Source organism: Mauremys reevesii, linkage group 21 (genome assembly GCF_016161935.1).
Source record: "Mauremys reevesii isolate NIE-2019 linkage group 21, ASM1616193v1, whole genome shotgun sequence".
NCBI lineage: Eukaryota > Metazoa > Chordata > Testudines > Geoemydidae > Mauremys > Mauremys reevesii.
Window position 1 is genome coordinate 10,266,936 of NC_052643.1, and position 20,234 is coordinate 10,287,169.

At 51.4% G+C, this 20,234-nt stretch overlaps 1 protein-coding gene across 2 annotated transcripts in view; it reads right to left on the reverse strand.

The window, feature by feature from the left end:
- TMEM201 (transmembrane protein 201) overlaps positions 1-17,929 on the reverse strand; it is a 47,747-nt gene extending 29,818 nt beyond the window's left edge. For both annotated transcript variants that reach the window (XM_039508972.1, XM_039508971.1), the window contains exons 1-4: positions 17,733-17,929; positions 7,254-7,374; positions 4,992-5,186; positions 4-180 (exon numbers count right to left, since the gene is read on the reverse strand). In XM_039508972.1, the coding sequence (XP_039364906.1) occupies positions 4-180; positions 4,992-5,186; positions 7,254-7,374; positions 17,733-17,845 (606 nt within the window). In that variant the 5' untranslated portion in view covers positions 17,846-17,929. The remainder of the gene's footprint in view (positions 1-3; positions 181-4,991; positions 5,187-7,253; positions 7,375-17,732) is intronic.
- Between the last annotated feature and the right edge of the window lie 2,305 nt (positions 17,930-20,234).

Sequence of the window (20,234 nt, forward strand, 5' to 3'; positions counted from 1 at the left end):
TACCTGCATATAGGGCTTGTCGGTCTCCCGGCGTTTGAAGTGGTGGCTCAGCAGCAGCGCCCGGAGCTGCCGGTTCTGGTGCTTAATGTAATATTCCACAGCGGCCTGGCATGGGCGGCACAGCTTGTAGGTCTGCTCCAAGTGGTGCTTATATACCTCGATCTCCTCGTCGTATTTACCCTTGGGAGAGAACAGGGAAGCAGATCAGAGGCACCGAACCCCAGCGGTCAACAGAGGGCACCATCGCTCTTCCACCAATGCACAGATCCCGATCTCCATGCTATTGAGCATCTGGGTACCAGCCCGGAATTGTAACTCAGCTGGGATCAAGCCACCCAGCTAGCCCGTGGGAAATGCCTCTCAGCCCCACACAGCCTGGGAGAGACAGACAGCACCACGGCACAGCAGCCTTTGGTGGTTTATGGGATATGGAATGCCATCAGCCATGAGCTTGCTGATTTCATCAGCTAAGGGCCACACCTAGGGGGAGAGGTGTCCCATACCTGTAAACAGGGGCCCCAGCTGGTACCTGCCCACAGAGATTTCCACTCAGCCAAGGCAAGGCAGCCAGACAAGCTGCTTCCCCTTCTGGCCTAGGTTCAGCAGTAGCCACCGGCGCAAACCCCCAGCTCAGATCAGTGCAATAAATCATCATCAATGGTTGTCAAAACAGCCCGTGCGAAGGGCGCATTTATCACTGTCACTGGAGCGGAGACGTCGCTCATCATGGCAGATCCCAGGGCTCTTTCAACACCATCTCCACTCCCAGGCTGTTCTGGGCTCCCTGCCCCAGCCCCGGCAACGGAAGGTCAGTTTTCTCCCAAACTTGGGTCCTGTTTCACCAGAGGGGAGCGAGGGTGGGCCAGCCCCTCCCCTGCCCACATGCTTTATTGAGACTTGCAGGCTGGGCTCCTATCTCAACCCTACAGCTCAGCAGCAGCTCAGGTGCAGGGCAGCGTGGGAGAAATCTTACCCCGCCCCAAGAACAAACGGGGCCTCCATTCCCCAGGGCTGTCTACCAGCCCCACTCCTTTTACCCTGTGCAGCTCGGAATTCCTGCTTCACAGCTATGATGACACACAGGTGGCCCTGACCACCACAAGAGCACCACTGCCCACAGGGCCCCAGGATTAACAGCGCCTCGGAAAACAGAACAGACCCAGGCTGTCCTGATTGAACTCCGGCAGGAAAACATGCCCACCCCAGCCCGTCCTTCCTCTCATCACCCCCCTGATCTGTCCCCACTCCCAGCACGGACCTGCAGAGAGATCTCGAGGATGGGAGGGTGCGACTTTGCATGGAGGCTTCTGAGCACTCCCGTTACTGGGAGGAAAAATCCAGGCACGAGGGTCACCTCTGTGTGCAGGTCATTTTTGGGAGGGCTGGGGGAGGATAGGGGGCAAAGGCAAAGCGACTTGCTCGATGTCAAACAGCAAGTCAGACCAAGGTTCGCGATGGCCCTGGGATTTGTCCAGGGGAGATGGGCACCTTTGTCCCAACAGTTACAAGACACTGGGAAGGAAGCCACAAAGTTGTATAGGAAAGTCGGTTTCTGGGCTAGCTACTCCTCTTACCGTGGCCCACAGCAATGGGAGGGTGTGGTGACTGTGAAGGGGACAATGCTATTATTACTTTGTATCCTGTTCGCACTTCACCACGTTCACAAGTGAGCCACAGTCCAGGGACAGGGCAGCTCTCGGCTCCGAAAACGCTCCCCAAAGTTCTGTCTCATTAACGTCTTCAGCAAAGATGGGAAACATGCCAGATTCCTCCCTCCCCCTATTTGATGGCTTCGTCCCCGGCACAGCTGCCCAAGCACTTCAAACCCAGGTGCATCAAGCACCCTGCAGACTTCGCTGCAAATGGCCCATGGCCAGGATGAGGCTGTGTGGAAGGTTTAATGCTCCTTGTTCGCACCGCCAACAGGTTGCCAAGTGCTGCCGTTTACTGCTCAGTCAGGTCAGAGCAGGTGTTTATTACTGTGCCGGACACAGGTAACTTTATCCAGGGGGAAAGGTGCATCTCCCTGGCCGTGGAGGGCCTGCTCGCTGGAGCGCTGTGCCAAGGGCTCCCTCTGCTGGCACATAGCTAGAATTACGTAACATGAGAGCGCTCTGCAGGCGTGGGAACCCAAGGGACCGGGTGGCTGGAAATTTGGCAGCCACCTTCGGCCCCTGCCTCTCTTCCCTAAGCTGGAGAGGAACAGTGTTCTGGAAGAGTCATCGCACAGGCATGAACTGTGGGAGGTCTTGAGGATTTGAGCATCAGGCTAGAGGGCACAAGAGAGCTCTGCAGCTCACAATGTTACTACACTGACAAAGCTCTTGGGAGGGCTATGTGACCAGGCATCTCTACAGAAGGCAGCACCATCCAGAAGGGCAGCCAGGAAGCCCACATTCTCTCCCTGCCTCTGCCACTAACATGCTACTCGGCCTCAGGCAAGTCACTTCACCTCTCTGTCTAAAAGACAGGCGAGAATGATACCTCCATGGCCTTTGTAAAGCAATTTGTAACGGCTGAATGAAAAAACGCCATGGAACTGCCATGCATTATCGCCGGGGTCACAACCGTCTGGACTGAGATGCTTTGGGCTCCCATCAAGAGACACTCTGAGGAGCTGTTCAGCTGCAGCGGGCCCATCACATTACTGCACAGCCCCTCTTTGCAGGCTTGCACAGGAATAAAGACTGAGCCAGCAGTTTATATGCTGACCCCACATGTCTAGCCAGTGTGGAACCAGCAAACTGTCAGGCAGAGGTGAATCAACCACAGAGGAAGTGAAAACTGCTGTTTCAGGAGCAAGAGCACAGAATCTGCATGAGACAGAGACAAGAGAAACTCAAACACCATGAAACTGCCAGAAGGCATCCTCATTAATCACAATCCATGGGTTCAAACCTGCGCCCCGGGAGACATCCTGATTAAGCAGGTTCCAATCACATGGAATAGATTGGATAAGAAAAAGCCTATGGAGTAAAACTAACCCACTAGATCCTGGGATTGCAACCCAGGGGGCCCATTGCATGGAACAGAATGAGGCCTACTGCCCTAGATACTTTGCAGGAACAGAGTTAAAATAAGAAGCTGTGGGGGAGAAGCTCACGCCAGAGCTGACCATGGCTCCCCCACGCTCCACTGGGTAGACAGCACTGATGTCAATCAGCAGCAGAGCTTCCTAGAGCTGCAAGGGCTGCAGCCTCATTGTCCCACGCAGGCACGAAGATGAACCTACTACTCCCAGGAGAAAGGTCAGCTGGACTGCACTGTTCTTTTTAACCTCAGTAGCAGGATCAGAGCAGCTCAGCTGAGGCCCTGTAGAAAAGGACAGTGCACTTGAGAACTACCACTGTGTTGTTCTGCCCATCACATCCCACAAATTTAAGCAGGGCGAGGTCCGGCCAGTATCTAGATGGGAAAACCTCCCAAGGAAACCCAGCCTATTGGCAAGAAGTTATGTTGGCTGTTCATTAGGTGGTGCCCTTCCCTCTGTGACTGACATGGTGTTGTTTGGCAAGTTGGACTAAACGTTACAGTCCTAACTACGCTAGCGATCCCACAGCAACCTTTGCAAGGTTAGGGGGAGGTGGCTCCAGTTTCCTGGACATATTCTAACTCCGCTAATTCAATTCTTCCCATCTACAATCCCCCTCGCCAATTCCAAATCAGAATGGAGAGTCTTCTTCACTCCCGCTCCTGAACTGTTTGCACAATGTCGCTGTGCAGCACTGGATGCAGCATTCCACCCTCCAGCTGAGCGAAGAATCCCTCTCCCCCCATTACCAACCTCCTGGAGCCTGCTGTCATTTGTAAAGCCTTACACAAAAGGCTACTCATGCAAAGTATTAAAGGGAGGGAGTTCAAAGAGCTGCAGAAATAATTGGAAGGCTGGAGGGATTCACTCAAGGGAAGATTAAAAGAAGACTACAAAAACCGTTTGGCTAAGTGATAGCTAAGGGTGAGGGGAGAGACATAACCAGCCCAGTAACATGTGCCGAGAAGGGAGAGGAACTGACCTAACGAACGGGGGTATATGGGCTAAAATTCAGAGACTCTGGCTGAAGACTGGGGGGAAAATAAAGAACACCCCCCCACCCACCTAAACAATTAAATCTATTAGGCCTCGGGGTTGCAAACACACTGCCCATTCCATATTGCTAATTGGGTCAGTGGGGTTCTGGTCCGGGAAAGGTTTAGAACCACTGTTCCAGGCTGTGGCACAGTTTCCATAGGGAAGTGATAGAAGTATCCCGGCTTGCCTCATTTCAAACCGAACAGGACAATACTCCACGAAACGGACACCCAACAGTCTGAACCCCGAATAATAAGGGAGGTGAAGATATGAAGTGGGGCTGAGTTTAACATCGGGGAAATTCCTCCCCAAGACAGACTCCGGGGGTTGCACTACCCCACGGGCTCCTTGCTCAGAGTTCATCTAGGATTCTGCCATCAGCTCGGAGCACTTCGTTTTCGTAAGGCTCTGGACAAAAAGCTCTTTGTGTAGGTGGGACAGAGTAATTCCCTGTCTGCATCGTCATGCAGTTGCCATGGCTTCCCGGATAACTGGGGCAGGCACTTGACACACAGACACCGCTCACCGTTAGAATGAGCAGGGGATGAGCTACCTGCAGGGCGGGGAGGAGACAAGAAACAGCCCTGCTGTCTGGAAGATGCAATCCATGGAGGAATCCAGGGCAGGGACAGCAGGCTGCTCCAGTGGAATTGCTGAATGCCATGCTCAGGGATCAAATCAACAGATTTGCCCTCCAGCTCCAAGGCACACATCACTCTCTGGAGACACAGGAGGGGGCTGTGGGGGCAGACAGAAAGGGTCTTGGTAGTTCAATCATCTTACAATTGCCCAGAGCTTATTGAAACGGTAGTTCAGGATCAAAGGCTGTTGGTTCCTCCAATGCAACAGAGTGGGAACATAAGATGGATGTTATCTTTACCCTAACAGGATAGAGAGAGAGTCGGTCCAAGCCAGCACCTACCTCCTCCCTGGGTGCAAAGGACGCCAGCTGCTTGATCTTCACGGTCTGATGGTTGTTGCATTTCTTGCACAGCAAGATCTGGCTGCTCACCCACTGCTGTGGCTTGGTGGGGTCACAAAAGGTGGTGGCACCTGACACGACGTGGTTGAGGTGCTCCATGTACTGGGCAGGAATGGGCTTGTTGTAGTCGCCGTTCTGCCAAGCAGCAAAGAAAAGCATGAGCTCATGAGTCCACCCTCTGCAAGAGTTCCACTGTCAGTGCCCGGCCCCATACGACAAGGAAGAAATAAAACCAGAGTAAGATCCATTGCTCTTCCCCCTGTTCTGTACGCCACTCCCAGCTATTTTACAGGCCATGCTGCAGGGATTCGTGCATGCTCCTGGGCCATGGATTGTGTAGTGTACACACCACTCAGGGGTGAAAAATCAGCACCATACCCCACATTTCACTAAATGCCCAGGAGCGGCAGCAGGGGACAGAAGGGCCCTATCAAAAACATCCATAAGCAGCTAAAGGTTACCAAGCACCCATGCCCACACAAAGATCGCTCTGCAAATGCCACTGCATATCCTGTGACAAACGTATTAGCCCAGCACCTCTCAACCCTCCAGTCTACAGCAGCCCAGCATCCACCAACCCCCAGCTGGCAAACAATGAGGTTCAATCCAGAAGACGAGTCTCCAGGCTTGTTCACACTACGTGCCGGATTGGCGGGCAGCAATCAATCCAGCGGGGGTCGTATAGACGCGACAAATCAACCGCTGAGCGCTCTCCCGTAGACTCCGGTATTCTACCAGAACGAGAAGCGCAAGCGGAGTCGATGGGAAAGTGCCAGCTGTCACGGTACTGCAGTGAAGACACCGCAATAAGTAGACCTAAGTACGTCGACTTCAGCTATGCTATTCACGTAGCTGAAGCTGTGTATCTTAGATCAACCCCATGCGGTAGTGTAGACAAGCCCTCCCACGGCACAGAGCATCAGGCTATAACCCAGCATGCAGATGTGCAGGCCACAGACTAACATCTGGGCAGGGTTTCTATCACGATTTTAGGGCCAGTCAACATATAACAAAGTGTGCACACCTCAGAAGTGGGAGAGGTTTGGAAGGAAAAGAAGATGCAGCAGAGATGGCTTCTTTTGCCGTCTGTTTGATGAGCTAATTGTAGAGGAATGGCTTTAACGGAAGGGAATACATGGAAGGGCAGGAAGGGAGTCAAAGTGCCTCAAGGTCAGACTTTAAGGAAATCTTGGCTGGAGACACAAAGCCAGGGGAAAGATGGTTGTGTGGTTGGAAGCAAAGGACTGGAGATCAGGAGACTGGGGGGGTCTACTCCTGGCTTTGTCAAAGACCCACCATGTGACCTTGAGCAAACCCTTTGTGCCTCGGTTTCCCCCACTGGAAAACTGGGCCCGACCCTACTGACAGAGTGGAGGGTGGGGTTTAATCTCTCTCTGTAAAGAGAGACTCTTTGAGCGTCTTGGCTAGAAGGCCCTGCAGTTAATCCTACAATAAGGCCATTTTCTGTTGCTTATTACTCCAGGTATGTCTGCCCAGCAGCAGGGAGGTGTAATCCCTAGCGCAGGTAGGGCATATGCGCTAGCTCGGGTCGAGCAAGTGCCTAAAAACACCAGCATGGCCATGGCAGAACAGGCAGTGGCTTGGGCTAGCCGACCAAGTTCAATCCTACCCAACCCTCTAGGTACATACCTGAGAAGCAGCTGCTAGCATGTATGTGTCTACCAGCACTGGGCCTTACACCTCCCCGCTCCTGGGTAGACATACCCTCCTGCAAACTCTCAAATTCAGGCTGAAGTTTCCCAAGCCGGGTGCCTACCCCCGGCTGAATTTACTTAATTTTTAACAAAACAGCTAGAAAGGTTCAGCCATTTCAGAGAACGAGGTTAGGGGGAAAAAAATCATCATTTTATCCATGTCAAAAAATTCCTACAGCCATTTTGTTGAGAAAAATCTAGTGCCTCGATGCTTTGGAGCAAGGGCTTGAAATTTAACAGGTTCTCCCTTTTGCTGTGCCTGTGAAATTCACTCATACTTGACCAAATTATAAACTGTTGAAAAAATCTCAGTTTACATGTGCTCAGTAGAGACTTGTTAGTGTATGGCAGCTAAATTCCCTGCAGATTTCATCTGCACTGAGTATGCTCTGTCATAAGGGACTGAGCCAGGATTTCCCTGCAATTGCTGCTCCCACAACGCACAGCCCCTCCCAGCAGCCTTCTGGCCAGGCAGCCCCTACGGTACCTCTTGGAAGCCATTGTATTGTTCACAGTAGGGACAGTCCCAGCAGTTGCGATTCCCGTATGGCACCACCGTGTCCTGGTTACAGAACCAGCAGTTCACAGTCATGTGTGTGGGCTTCTTCCTGTTAGAAACAGAAACAAAAGGCTGTCAAACTGAGTTGGGCCAGCGAGCTAGAAGGAAACAGGGCAGCAGCCTATTTGCTCAAATGGGAAAGTACAGGTGTGTTTTACGTACGAGTGAGACTAGTAACCAACTTTCCCCACCCCATGCAGCATCAAAGTAACATCAGGATTTGAATGATCCTTCTTAGGAGGGGGCAGAAGACTTGATAGATGAGTAAAGGCAACTCCAGCACTGTCCTGGCTACCATCATTGGTGTTTGCACAAGGAAAGTACCAACGTCTTTGCCTGGAATCCCGCTCAGAACTGCCTCTCATGCGCCATCCCCAGTGTCGCTAGCATCAATGCAACTGGAGGATGCATGACAGTATCTGCCTCGGCTACAGAGTCCTGGCACACGTTCGCATCTGTGCTCCAGTTTCCACGGGAAAGGGAAGCTTGGGTGATATTGGAAGCTGCTGTGACCATCACATTCTATCGGGTCACGTGTGGGGACAGCAGAAATACAAGAGGCTAGCTGATAATCGCTGTGTGCCCAAACTGCTCGGCGCACCTCACGTTAAAGGGACACGGGTAGATCAGATTTGGCCCAAAGTTCAGCCATTGTAAACGGAAGCTTTTTACACAGCACTAGGCAAATGGATGGGCCAGGAGGACTGAAGGATTAATAGGTCTTTGCTAATTCCTACGCAGTGTTCCCATGATCTTAAAACAAAAGTCGGAGAAGGCAATTTTTGCTCAAAAGCCAACTATTTACCAATCCAAACCCACTACACTGGGCTGGTGCATGAGAATCAGAGAGACTAAGCAGAACGAAACTGACTGGTCTACTGTAACTGTGCAAGCAGAGGGCTACAGCAAGGAATTCATCGTCATAAACAGGGAACAGCTAATTAGACTGTCAGGCAAGGTGCTAGATTGGCAGCCCTGGAGACTAAAATTATCCACCCACAAGACAGATCTAAAGCACTGGGCAGGGGGCCTTCCTTTGTCAACACTCCTTTGTCAGCATCTCCTTTAGAGGCAAGAGAGGAGTTAATTCTCTGTGCCCTATTCAACTTGTGGTGTCTCTGCCAATAAAAATGCAGTAGTGAGATTTCTGAGATATGGATTCCTGCCCACTGGGAACTAGACTGTCATGTAACCAATGACTGTCAGAAGGAAACAACTTCCAATCCCCATCTTTCTGTGCCTGGGTTTGAACCATCAGCCTCGAGAGGACAGGTTCTGCAACCCCAATCCCTTGAGCCTTCCAGTCCCCCTATTTTAGAACAATCTTGATAAAATAGGAATCTCAACAAGTTCAGCCTCCTTCATGATGCGGCCTGACTGGAGAAGACCACAACAAAGGCTTTGCTTAAAGTCTCCATATTTGGATCTCTAGGATCTCTCGGGTAAAACTCGCTGATTTGGTCTTCAACCAGGAACAGAGCCAAGAAACAAGTTTCACTGTAGTTCAAAGCACAGAGTTAATCTGTTCGGGTTTATTAAAGTCAGCCAACCAGGTCTGGGAGCACAGGGACAGCTGTTCAAGCCAACAGCCAATCAGTGACTGTGTACAACAGCTGTCTAGAGTGACAGGGCCAGCTGCTACCCAATCAAGAATAGCAGTATCTAGTTATGCCACGCAATGGCAGTGTCACCAATGGACAGCGCCGTGGGAAGAGCTCCCCATGGCGCACTGCAGTAAACACTTGTGTCTTATTTTATCCCACAGGGTCAATCTGTACCCAGGGAGGCAGAGGGGTGGAGTTCTCCTTTGACGCTTGTCCAATATGCAAAAAAACCACAGGAGCTCCAGCTGCTATGAGAAACTTCCCGTCCTTCTGCTGTGTGGAATCTGCTCTCAGCCTCCAGTCTCTTTCCTTTTCAGTATTTTACCAATAAGACTTCTGTCCTGGTGCCCAGTGGCGAGGCCGCTGGGGGGGTGGGGGGGGAAGTGAGGCAATTTGCCCCACGAGAATATAGTATTCTATAGTATTGCAACTTTTTTTTTTATGAAAGGGGCCCCCAAAATTGCTTTGCCCCAGGCCCCCGAATCCTCTGGGCGGCCCTGCCCAGTGGGTACTCAAATCTGCATTGGGTTATAGGCAGAGCCAGGCATCTGTGTAACTATTATCTGGGTGCTTATCTCTCACTCAACACCACTGTATCTGCGCAGCTACAGCTAGACAAGCATGCAGGACAGGCGCTTGAATGATTAAACTCAAGAAACGTTCACTGGCCATTGGGACCACAAAACAAGGTGAAGTACCTATCTGCCCTGCCCTTCTTCTGGGCAGCAGGCAAGATGGTTGGACCAGATACTCAACTCAAAGAAAGGGGTAGGGGCTTGGTCTGCTGATAAACGCCAATCTGACAACCAGCAGGGGGTGATTGCCCACCTCAGATGGCTACTCTATAAACAAATACAGAAATCTGCAATTAAAATAAATCAGTCCAATGGCTGGGTGACAGCAACAGACCAGGGGATGGAAGAGTCAGAAAAACAGCTCCAAGGAACAGCCAATGGAAAGGGGACGCAGGAGGACCTGAGATTAACTGACCTGTGAAGAAAAGCCTTATAGAGCATTCAGGGCAGCCAATGGATTTGCTTAAGGAGGCTATTCTTGAGCCAAAAAGGCCCTGCCCCCAGCCCAGGTACGACAGACCTTCCGACAAAGTAAACCCCAACTAACCCCATTTAGGGGAAGCATGTTCTGTAGCCCCCTCCGATCCTTTCGAGTGAAATCCACTGAACAAACAGGGTGACCCTCAGTGACAACAGCCTTTTTGCAGGCCTGGAGATCACTAAGTCTCAAGGAGTTGGTGGGGGCTAGGGGGAGGAGGGTGGTAGACAGGTTTCTTCTACCCACCTGTGTTTACATACCCTGCGCTCACTGTGAATGAAAGCTGCCTGGCCACCCACTTCAGTTCTCTTGGGCAGTAGAAATGCCATTGGAAGCAAGTAGAGGGGAAAAGGCTCCTCGCTGCTCTGCACATACCCAACACCACTCTCTGCAACACAACCTCATTGCAAGACACAGATGCCTTAGGATCCCCAGGAAAAGCTGCCTTAAAGGTGAAGCTGAAAATCTGCCCGAGCTCTTCTCGCAGCCACCGTCCACAGTCAGTCAGCTGGCCACAAAGGCCCATTTGAACTACAGCAGTTGGTGGAACAGGAGCAGAAATGCCCATCTGCAGGCATCTCATTCACACAAGCCCTCAGGACAGAGGCAGAAGCCAACCCACCCACAGCATTGGCACTCGTTCATTAGTGGACTGTGGCCAGCTCTGCTGGGACCCACAGAACAGCTCCCTTTGAGTCCTGGATTATCCAGCAGCCCTTGCTGAGGGATCATACCAACAACTGCAACCTCAAAAGCCAGCACATAACATGCTTATAAACCCTCCCAGTGCCTTAGCGTGGGGTCTATGCCAAGAGATCAGAGCCGAGAAGGTATTCTCTGAGGATACCAACTAGGTACAGATGGCAGGGCTGGGCGCTTTCTTTCCCTTGCCCCTTTTCCCACCTTCGCACCCCTTTTAGCCTCCAAATCCCGTGACTGTGACTCCTGCCATCTTCCCCCCCCCCCCACTTCTCCCTCGGTGCCTCCAAGATTGCTTTCCCTGCTCCTGCCTAAGAGACATGGCCAGGGATCAGTCACAGCAAAGAGCTCTCTGCTGGCCATCCTGGCCTCGTGTCAAAGGGAGCGCTGCTGGCATCGTTACAGAACTAGTTCTGTTAAAGATCTTCTACACATTCTCTGTTGACGGGGAACTGTTCCCTCCACAATCCACAAAGGACCCTGCTGCAAGGGGAGCTACCGACTGAAGGACTTGGGCGAATCTCAGAGAACCAGCGAGAAGCAGCAGCCACTGCTACCACCAGTGATGAGTTTATAAATGTTAGGATACGAAATGCTAGCTAGACGGCAGGAGTTAAAGGGAGTGTGGCAGGGACATGAGTACACCCCCTAATACAAGACACTCCTATTTGGGACAGAAGATTTGGCAGGACCATATAAAAAGGGGTTAGCTTCAGCTCTTGAGTTTTTCCAACCCCACCGAACAGTGCTGCTTCTCTCTACCAGTGGCGTGGAAAGTCATACAGCTGGGATAAAAATGCTGCCCTACACCAGAATACCCATCCCCATAGTGGGCTCTATGGCCATCAATAGAGTAGGTTGGGGAGGAGAAGAAAGAAAGGAAAGAGAAACAAACACATATTGAAACCAACAGTCTATTGGTTAGCAGGTGTAAATGGGAGAGTCCTGGAGATTTTGGGCCAGAGAAAGATGGTCTTCTTCACTGGTGAGCATTCTGGATCAGACACACAGCAATGTTAACCCCAAGCGTTCCAAAAATCACAGGTACTCTGTCTTTTGGTTTCTGAGTCCGTAAGGTACACTCCGGTCACATTTTCAAGCTTTTCTTTGCAATCATGAGGGCTGGCTTTTTTAAAGATGAAAACGGATTCTCATGTAATCACAAACTGGAACATTAATACACCAAATATCTCAGTCTATGAGAAATGATCAGGATTCATCACTGAATTTGGTCCGCTGGTTGGATCATTAGCTTCCCCAGCCCAGGCCAGGTACTGACAGGGCGTGAGACAAGAACGCCCAGGCCCCCCACACCAAATACCATGAAACTCGTACTAAAATTGCAAGAGCTGGCTACCCTGGAGATAGTAAGCAGTCTTATTTGCTGCCTAAGTTATAACTGAGTGGTCTCAGTTCCCAGGTGTGCACCTCTCAAAAACACCAGCACAACTGGTTCCCTTCACGGCAATCTCAGCAGAGCACGCAACAAGTAAGTGGGCATGAGACTTCGATCCCTAGCTGGTGTCTCCTTACCACAACATTAAAACATTTGTCAGCAAGCTTGCCTAGCAGCTGTTGCGCTGCACCTGCTTTATGGTTATGATGAGGTCGTTGGTCCCCAGGGCTGAGAAGAGAGCATGAATCTCACACACACAAACACGGTGATGTTTTGTTAGGGGGAAAAAAGACACACTCTGAACCCCAGTGGAAACCCTAGAGAAGACAAGGCAGTCTGTAGTCTTCTTATGAATTAGCAGGTCCAATTAAAGACTACAAGGGAGCCTAGGGTTTACCTGGACCTGCCAACTTGTGTGAAAACCACACAGAGTCTTGGCTTCCCTAGGATTTTAGCTCATGTTGGTTAATGCTAGTTAAGAGCGAATCTTCTCCCCTGCAGCAAAGAGAAAACCACACAGAGAAAATCTTCAGAGGTTAAGAGACCCATAGGTCCATCCCTCCCACCCACCGAGATTTATTTTATGTTGTAAATATTTTAATGCCCAACGTGCTCAATTCAAGACAGGCATTGAAAGAACACTGTTAAAATGGCCAGGGGAGAGAAGATGCCCTTCCTTTAGATTAGGTGGCCAATCCAACACAGGCTACTGGCATTCACCTTTCAGCAGCCAAGCAGACCACCATACAGGAGTTTGAGGTCCACGTGAGGCACACTTCAGTCTACATCTGGCTCCTCCAGACAGGCGTGCTAGAGAGCATGCTCCTCAGCCCTTTAAGGATGATCTAGTACTGGATGATACAGGCACAAAATGGGAGTGTGGTCTATTGGCCTGCCTCTGAGAAACTAGGAGAAAAGGCGTGCTTTCGTCCCATCCAAAGGTTTGCTGGTACCAGAGACTACAGAGCAGAACTGGATTAATACGTACACAAGCACTTTCTACTGTGGAAAGAGCATGGAAGTTCTGTTCCCACAAACATGCTTCTGTTTCTCACCTCCAGATTTTGCATCCTTATCAGGGTGGGGGAACGGCCACAAAGGGCTAAATATGAACCCTTCCTTCACACAAAGGATCAGGATTTCTCCAGCTCCTCCTGCTTATTCGGGATAAGAAGCAATAATCCCCCTTGTGTGTCCCTGTAATCTGTTGCCATGGAAATGGGTTCAAAAATCAGAAGATCCCAACCTCATGGAGGGGATGATGGTTTGTGGTGAGAGCGTGTGGGTGGGATATTACCCATCTAATTGCAGGGGAGGAGTGAGGGACGAAAACATGGGTACGGAGAGATTTCCCTAGGCTGGACTCCAAGGGAACTGTTCCAAGGTTCTAGAATGACCCAAGGTTGGATCAAGTTTTAAAATGTATTATTTAACAAATTTACCTTTTTTTTGGTGTTCAATCTTTCCTAGAGGCAGCCACACCCCTCTGATCAGAGCGTTAATGCTACATTTTAAATCAGTGTTCTCAATCCCCAAGACTACACCAGTCTCCCTGAGTACCCCCTCCACACCAACCCCTCCCACTTCCAGCGAGGATTGAAATTGCTTGAAAAACTGTCCCTCAATGGAAATATGCTCCCAAGTACAGTAACTTGACTGGAAACTGATGTCTACACTGCAGCTAGGAACCTGTTTCCTGCTGCAGGCAGAGCAAGGGTAGACATGCCCAGTGACCTAAGTGTAACCTAGGTCTGCAGACATTATGCAACAACGATAGGTGCTAACTACTCCATTCATCTCACTGGGATGGGGTCACTCAGAAACCCAGGCTGCCCTGGGGGTGGCCCATTAGCAGCAGGGGTTTCAGAGTTAACAACCCATTAATTTGAATGGGACAATTCACACTTCTTCCAGGTACAGTTCCATGCCCCCAGCCCAGTAGAGAATTCTGCAGAGGCGTTGCTGCCACCTCATCGGCCCTTTCATGCTCTGCTAACAGCACCCCCAAGAAACTGGGAAGCGCTGGTGGAATAGTTTTTGGAATACTTCGTCCCGGCAGTGCTCAGCACAGCTATGTTACCTCCAAACAGTTCTGAACACCAGTCCCCGAGAATGTTTTCAGAACATGGATAATTTCCCTGTACAGAAGGGGCTCAAAAAAAGCTACGATTCTCTGGATTCCACAAACACATTCCACCTGAACCACTTAAGAAAAGCAAAGTCATTCCACTGCCTCAAGGGGTACTTTGGCTAAATCAGCACCAAGAATGGCCATGGAACATGGCTTATTTCATGGAAGATGGCTGCAGGCCATCAGTTTCGTAACCTTAATGTCAAATTTAAAATTAATTTAACCTTAATGTCAAATGGAAATGTCAGGTCCTGTATATGGGGGAAAACACTGATTGTTGTCCTAATTGTTCATTTATATAAAGCCTACATGTTTTAGAATAAACCTGAACTATTCTGCTGTAGGTGCCTTATCTCCATTTGAAACTTCAAACTGTAAATGAACCTTACACTGGTCATGGGGACAGTCTCCTACTCCAATGAAGCACTTTATGGGTGACAAGACGGCCCAAGCTTGCTCTGTTACACGTGTGTCTTGTCAAAAAGCACATATCAAACATTGGTTTCAAGTTATGTATGGCATGAGTGTACTATCTTGGCATTGCTTTCCCTAGTGGGATACTGTTACATTGCACTTATACACCACCACCCCCACTCCCTGCAAGTCAACCAAACAAAAGTCTGCAAAACAAGCAAGTATCTCTCGCCTCCCCCATTTGCCTTTTTTTTTTATTAAATTAATATTGGAGCCGGAAAGAAAATCTCAAAGCCTGAGGCCAAGTCTACACTACAAACTTACTTCGGTATAAGTAGGTCGCTTGGGGGTGTGAAAAATCCAAACCCCCTGAGCAACGCACTGACCTAACACCCAGTGCAGATAGTGCTATGACATAGGAGAGTTTCTCCAATTGACATAGCTACCGCCTGTCACAGAGCTGGATTAACTATGCCAACGGGGGCTCTCCCATCAGCATGTCTTCACTAAGGCCAGGTCTACACTCATTTTGGTATAATTTATACTCCCGGGGGAATTCTGTGCCAATGCACAATGCAGAATTAATGTTCTGTGAAGAATTTTATTTTACCCTGCAGAATAGATGCTGTAGAGCTGCTAGATCTTCCCAGTGTACACACCCCTCCAGCATGCCCCAAATACCCTCTACCGCACTCCCCAACTGTACGCCCCCCCTTCCAACTGCCCCTCCCCCTGCCATTGTCCTCTGTTTAGGAACTTGAAATATGGTAACCCTATGGGGGCGGGGGGGAAAATGAGAATCAACTAAGAGATCAGAGGGGTAGAGTTTCTTCCCCCAAGATGTGCCCAGCTGGCATGTGTGACACACCCAGACTAAGGCACTCAACAAAAGCAGAGGGGTTTCTTGAATTCTCTACTCATGGGGAAATCTTTTGTTGTCTGTATTGTTACAGACATACTTGCTGACAGGTAGTTTGAAATAAATCATCAAAATAATTGAAACTGGAGTGATTATATTGACAAATAAAACATGGAGAATGTTAAAACATTGATTGCAGAATTTTTAATTTTTTGGCACAGAATTCCACCAGGAGTAAACTTACATTGCTCAGGGGTGCAAATAAGCCACCCTCCGGAGCAAAATAAGTTACACCCACCTAAGCACCGGTGTGAACAGTACTATGTCAGCAGGAGAGCTTCTCTGGCCAACATATTAAATCCACCTCCATGAGAGGTGGTAGCTATGACAACGGGAGAACGCTCTCCCATCAGCATAGAGCATCTTCACCAGATACTGCAGCAGAGCAGCTGCATCGGTGCACTTCTAGTATAGATTAGCCTTTAAGCACTATGCAGCTGCAGCTTTTAAGTGTAGAGCTGCCATGAGACTTGGGTAAATAGCTTGTTGGCTGGCATTTTTTGTTAACTATATTACAATAAGATATCTACTGGAGGAAGGGAAGACACTTTCGATTTTATGAATTTACATATCTCCTATAATAGCCAAGTGCTTGGTGTTCAGATATGGAACACAAAGACAGGAAATAGCTTTGGGGATGGGGAAAAAATGTATCTGGCTATCCCCTACAAATAACCGCTCCCATAGAGCTCAAATTTTTGCCCATTTTGGAATTTTGTTTCCTAGACAGATACTGAAATTATGGAAGAAATTAACAGAGACAGAAATGCCATTGTCAATTACACTCTTACCCATTCTACCATACACAATTTTACCTTCAGGGGCGGCTCTAGCCATTTCGCCGCCCCAAGCACGGCAGCACGCCGCGGGGGGCGCTCTGCCGGTCGCCGGTCCCGCGGCTCCGGTGGACCTCCCGCAGGCATGACTGCGGATGCTTCACCAGAGCCACGGGACCAGGGGACCCTCCGCAGGCACGCCTGCGGGAGGTTCACCGGAGCCACCTGCCGCCCTCCCGGCGACCGGCGGAGTGCCCCCCGCGGCTTGCCACCCCAAGCACGTGCTTGGCATGCTGGGACCTGGAGCCGCCCCTATGTTTACCATAACACCCAAAAGTCCCAAGAGCAACTAAGGCACCATTGTGCTTGGCACTGAACAATCACATAAAGACAGTGTTTGCCACAAAGAGCTTATAACTAGACTTGACATAATTTGATTTTTTTAAAAATAATTTTGACAAATACCAATTTTTAAGCATTTTTTCTACTTTTATCAATTTAAATTTTTACAGATGTGGAAAATGAATGGGGGGTGGTCAGACATTATTTAACAGCAAGAGACATAACTACTTTTGGAATTTCAAAGTTTTATAACGGTTAAAACACAAGTTGTCTACACCGCGTCAAGATCTACAAAGCAAGTCGCCTTAAATCGAACTAAGAAGTGCAGAAGCAGCATTTTTCTTAGCAGTAAATGTTGATAATCCAGGGAAATATTTTTTCCCCACCGTTTACGGTGAAATGGACCTTTATAGCCATTTGCTGATAAGCCTCCTTAGAGCCTAACTACCTCGGGGATCAGGCAGAGCCGTGGCACCCGAAACAGGACAGTTCCGCCGGTTTACGGGCGGCCTGCTCTGGGTCCCGCCTATTCCTCGTGAGCTTGAGCATCCATTACCCGCCCGTCCTACTCCACCCGTGCTGTGCCGAAGCTCTCCGAGGCCGGGGGGCTTTTCTTCATGGCGCCTAACCCCCCTTTCGCGGCCTGTGCTGAGAGTGACAAGCTCGGGGGAGTGACAAGTCTCCTCCCTTGTTTCGCGGAGGGCTCCGGGCTTCCTACCGCTTTATTTTCTCTTTGCTCCACCCCCCCCCATGGAGTCACCCACATGGCAAGCGCGGTCCCCTCCACGTGTCGTCCCCCCGCCTGCCCGGCTCCTACAGCCCGGTCCGCCGGCAGCGCCGAGGCCACAGCGAGCGCCCGGGATCCAAGTCCCCGCGTTCCCTCGCCAGGGGAATCCCCTTCGGCCGCAGCCAGCGTGCGTCCCCGCGGCAGGGAACCCAGGCACCCGCACCAAGGGAGCCCCGCGTGGCGGGGAGTGAGGCAGCCGGGAAAGCCCCGCGCCCCGGCGGGAGCACGTCTACGGGAGCAGCCCGGCGGCCGCGGGCCGGCGCCACGGGAAGAGGCCGCCCCTTACCTCCGCGCGATCTTGTAGAGCAGCAGCCCGGCGGCCGCGCAGACGGTGACCCCCAGCCCCCCGGCCAGGCCGGCCACCGGGCAGCCGGCCAGCAGCGCGCCGACGGCCTCCATTGCCGGAGCGGCCCGCGGAACGCCGGCCCGCCCGCCCCGAACGCGGAGCAGCCGCGCGCCGGGCCCCTGCACGCGCTCCCTCGCCAGCCAATCCTCCGCCGCTGACCTTCGCCGCCGCGCTTTGTAAGCGCCGCCGGCCGCCCCTCCGCCCCGCCGCGCGCCCGCCGCTCGGCCAATCAGCGGCGGGCAGAGGCTCGGCGGAGGGGAAAGCGTGCCAGTGACTCATGCTCCGGAGGGCCCCCCCCCCGGCTGCTGCGTCTGCAGCGGCTGGAAGGCGGAGGTGGGCGTGGGAGGGGGAGGCTGCCGCGTGAAAGGCCAACGTCGTGCCAGGAGGGGCTGCGAGTGACTCGCTGGGGGGAGAAGGCGGCGCGCGTGTGTGTGAGTGATTCCAGCGCGCAGCGGCGGGCAGGGCCGGAGGAAGAGGAGGGCAGCGGCCAGCGAGCAGCGGGGATGGGTCGTGCCACGCGCGGGGAGGGCACAGCGAAGAGGCGGGTTGTGGAAGGTTAAGATCGTGCGGAGCAAGGGAGGCGGCGGGGAACGGCGTGTTACTGACAGGGGCGGCCAGCGTGACTGTCCCTCTCAAAGTCAAACCACTTTCCCGGCCTGGGTGGCAGATTTTAATGCCGAACATCCAACCTGCGGCTGGCAGGGGCTAAGTCTGTGCATTGCCCTCAGCTCGGACTGAAGAGGGGCCCTGTCTCCTTTCCTTAGGGGCAATTTTACATTTTGTCTACTAGCCTGGGACGTGCCAACAGTGGAAAGGTCCAGAGGTGCCGCCCCCTCCGGTTTTCAGCCTGGCAAGGTAAATCCCGGTTTCTCAGTAAGCTTCTGGTCTTGGAGAGAAAAATGACATGAAAGCAGGCGCGTTTTGCTTGACAAATGCAGGTTAGTTACAGGTCGCCTCTACAGCAGCCCAGCACTGACTTTCAGAGCCGATGGCTAGAGCCAGCAATTTGATTGAAGAGTAACTGGGGCAGGGCCCCTTCGCTCCTGCCTCTGCCCAGAGACCTTTTTCCTGGTCAAACACCACGTGCAGTGTATTTACAATATTAGTTGACACTACCCATCTACTCTATACTATACCCCTCCAGTGGTCCTGGAGAACCCTCAGCTACTGGGGCAAGCAGGGAAAAGCGCTTTCTTTCTTTCTGGCTCCCCGCACTTCCTTCCTGTGCCTTTTGTACTATCTGCCTAATTAGCCTCTCAGTTCTCCCCAGCCCATCAGTTCAGCACAGGTCTTAATGAGGTCTACTGTGGTGTAGTGAATTAGAGCTGCTATGCCCAGCAGTCTGTCACACACCTCCCCCCCTCACTCTCCATCCCTTACTGGAGGTGCCTCCCTGTGGAGTCTCTCTATCCCTAGGTTGATTATCTGGGTCACCTTTGTGGAGTCTGGTCAGTCTCCACCCACAGAAATCCCACTTCAGGGGAGGAGGATACCCCCACAGCTCAGGCTCAGCCCACAAGTCTTCACACCATGGGCACTTGGGGGGAATTGCTCACAAGATTCTCTCTCTTTGTATCTGGCAGTGGATCAAGGTTACTCCCTTTATCCTCCCTGATCACTCAGGGCCTCAGGTTCTCCTAACCCTCAAAATTATGCCTGGGTTTTTTCTCCTTGGGGCTGTATGGCAGGCGACTTCATAGGTCCCCCAGCCTCTACTAAGGAGTTGGGGCTATTTCCCCTGTACCTCCTTCCTCAATTCCTATCCTCACACCCTCAGTTTCCAGAAGGACTCTCCTTTCCTTCTGACTTAGGCTTTGTTGTCTAGAGGCTTCTACTGCTTCTCCTTTCGGCTCATTCTCTTTTCTCTCCCCTCTAGCTTCCTTTTCCCCACCCTGGGATTCCTTATACTGCCTTGTTTCGCTAGTGGGAAGGGGTTCCAGTCAGTGCCCAATACAACCGGATAGGACAGCCCATCTACTACCTTGACCTGTTTCCAACAAAACCTCCCACAGAACTCAAGGGGCACCCAGGCCATGGGGCAGCACTTCTTATCCTCATGGACTCACTATGTTCACAGTTGCTCCTAGAACAGGGGTTCTCAAACTGGGGGGTGGGACCGCTCAGGGGGTTGTGAGGTTATTACATGGGGTGTCTTGAGCAGTCAGCCTCCACCCCAAACCCTGCTTTGCCTGCAGCATTTATAATCATGTTAAATAGATAAAGTGTTTTCAGTTGATAAGGGGGGGGGTCACATTCAGAGGCTTGCTATGTGAAAGGGGTCACCCATACAAAAGTTTGAGAACCACTGTCCTAGAATCATCCAGTGAGACTTCACCAGGTCCCTCCAGACCAAAGAGCAAGCTGAGGCTGTATCCACAAGGCCCCTCCTGAGTTTCCTCCCCACCATAACTGAAGTGTAGACAGTTTGTCCATTGCTTCTCT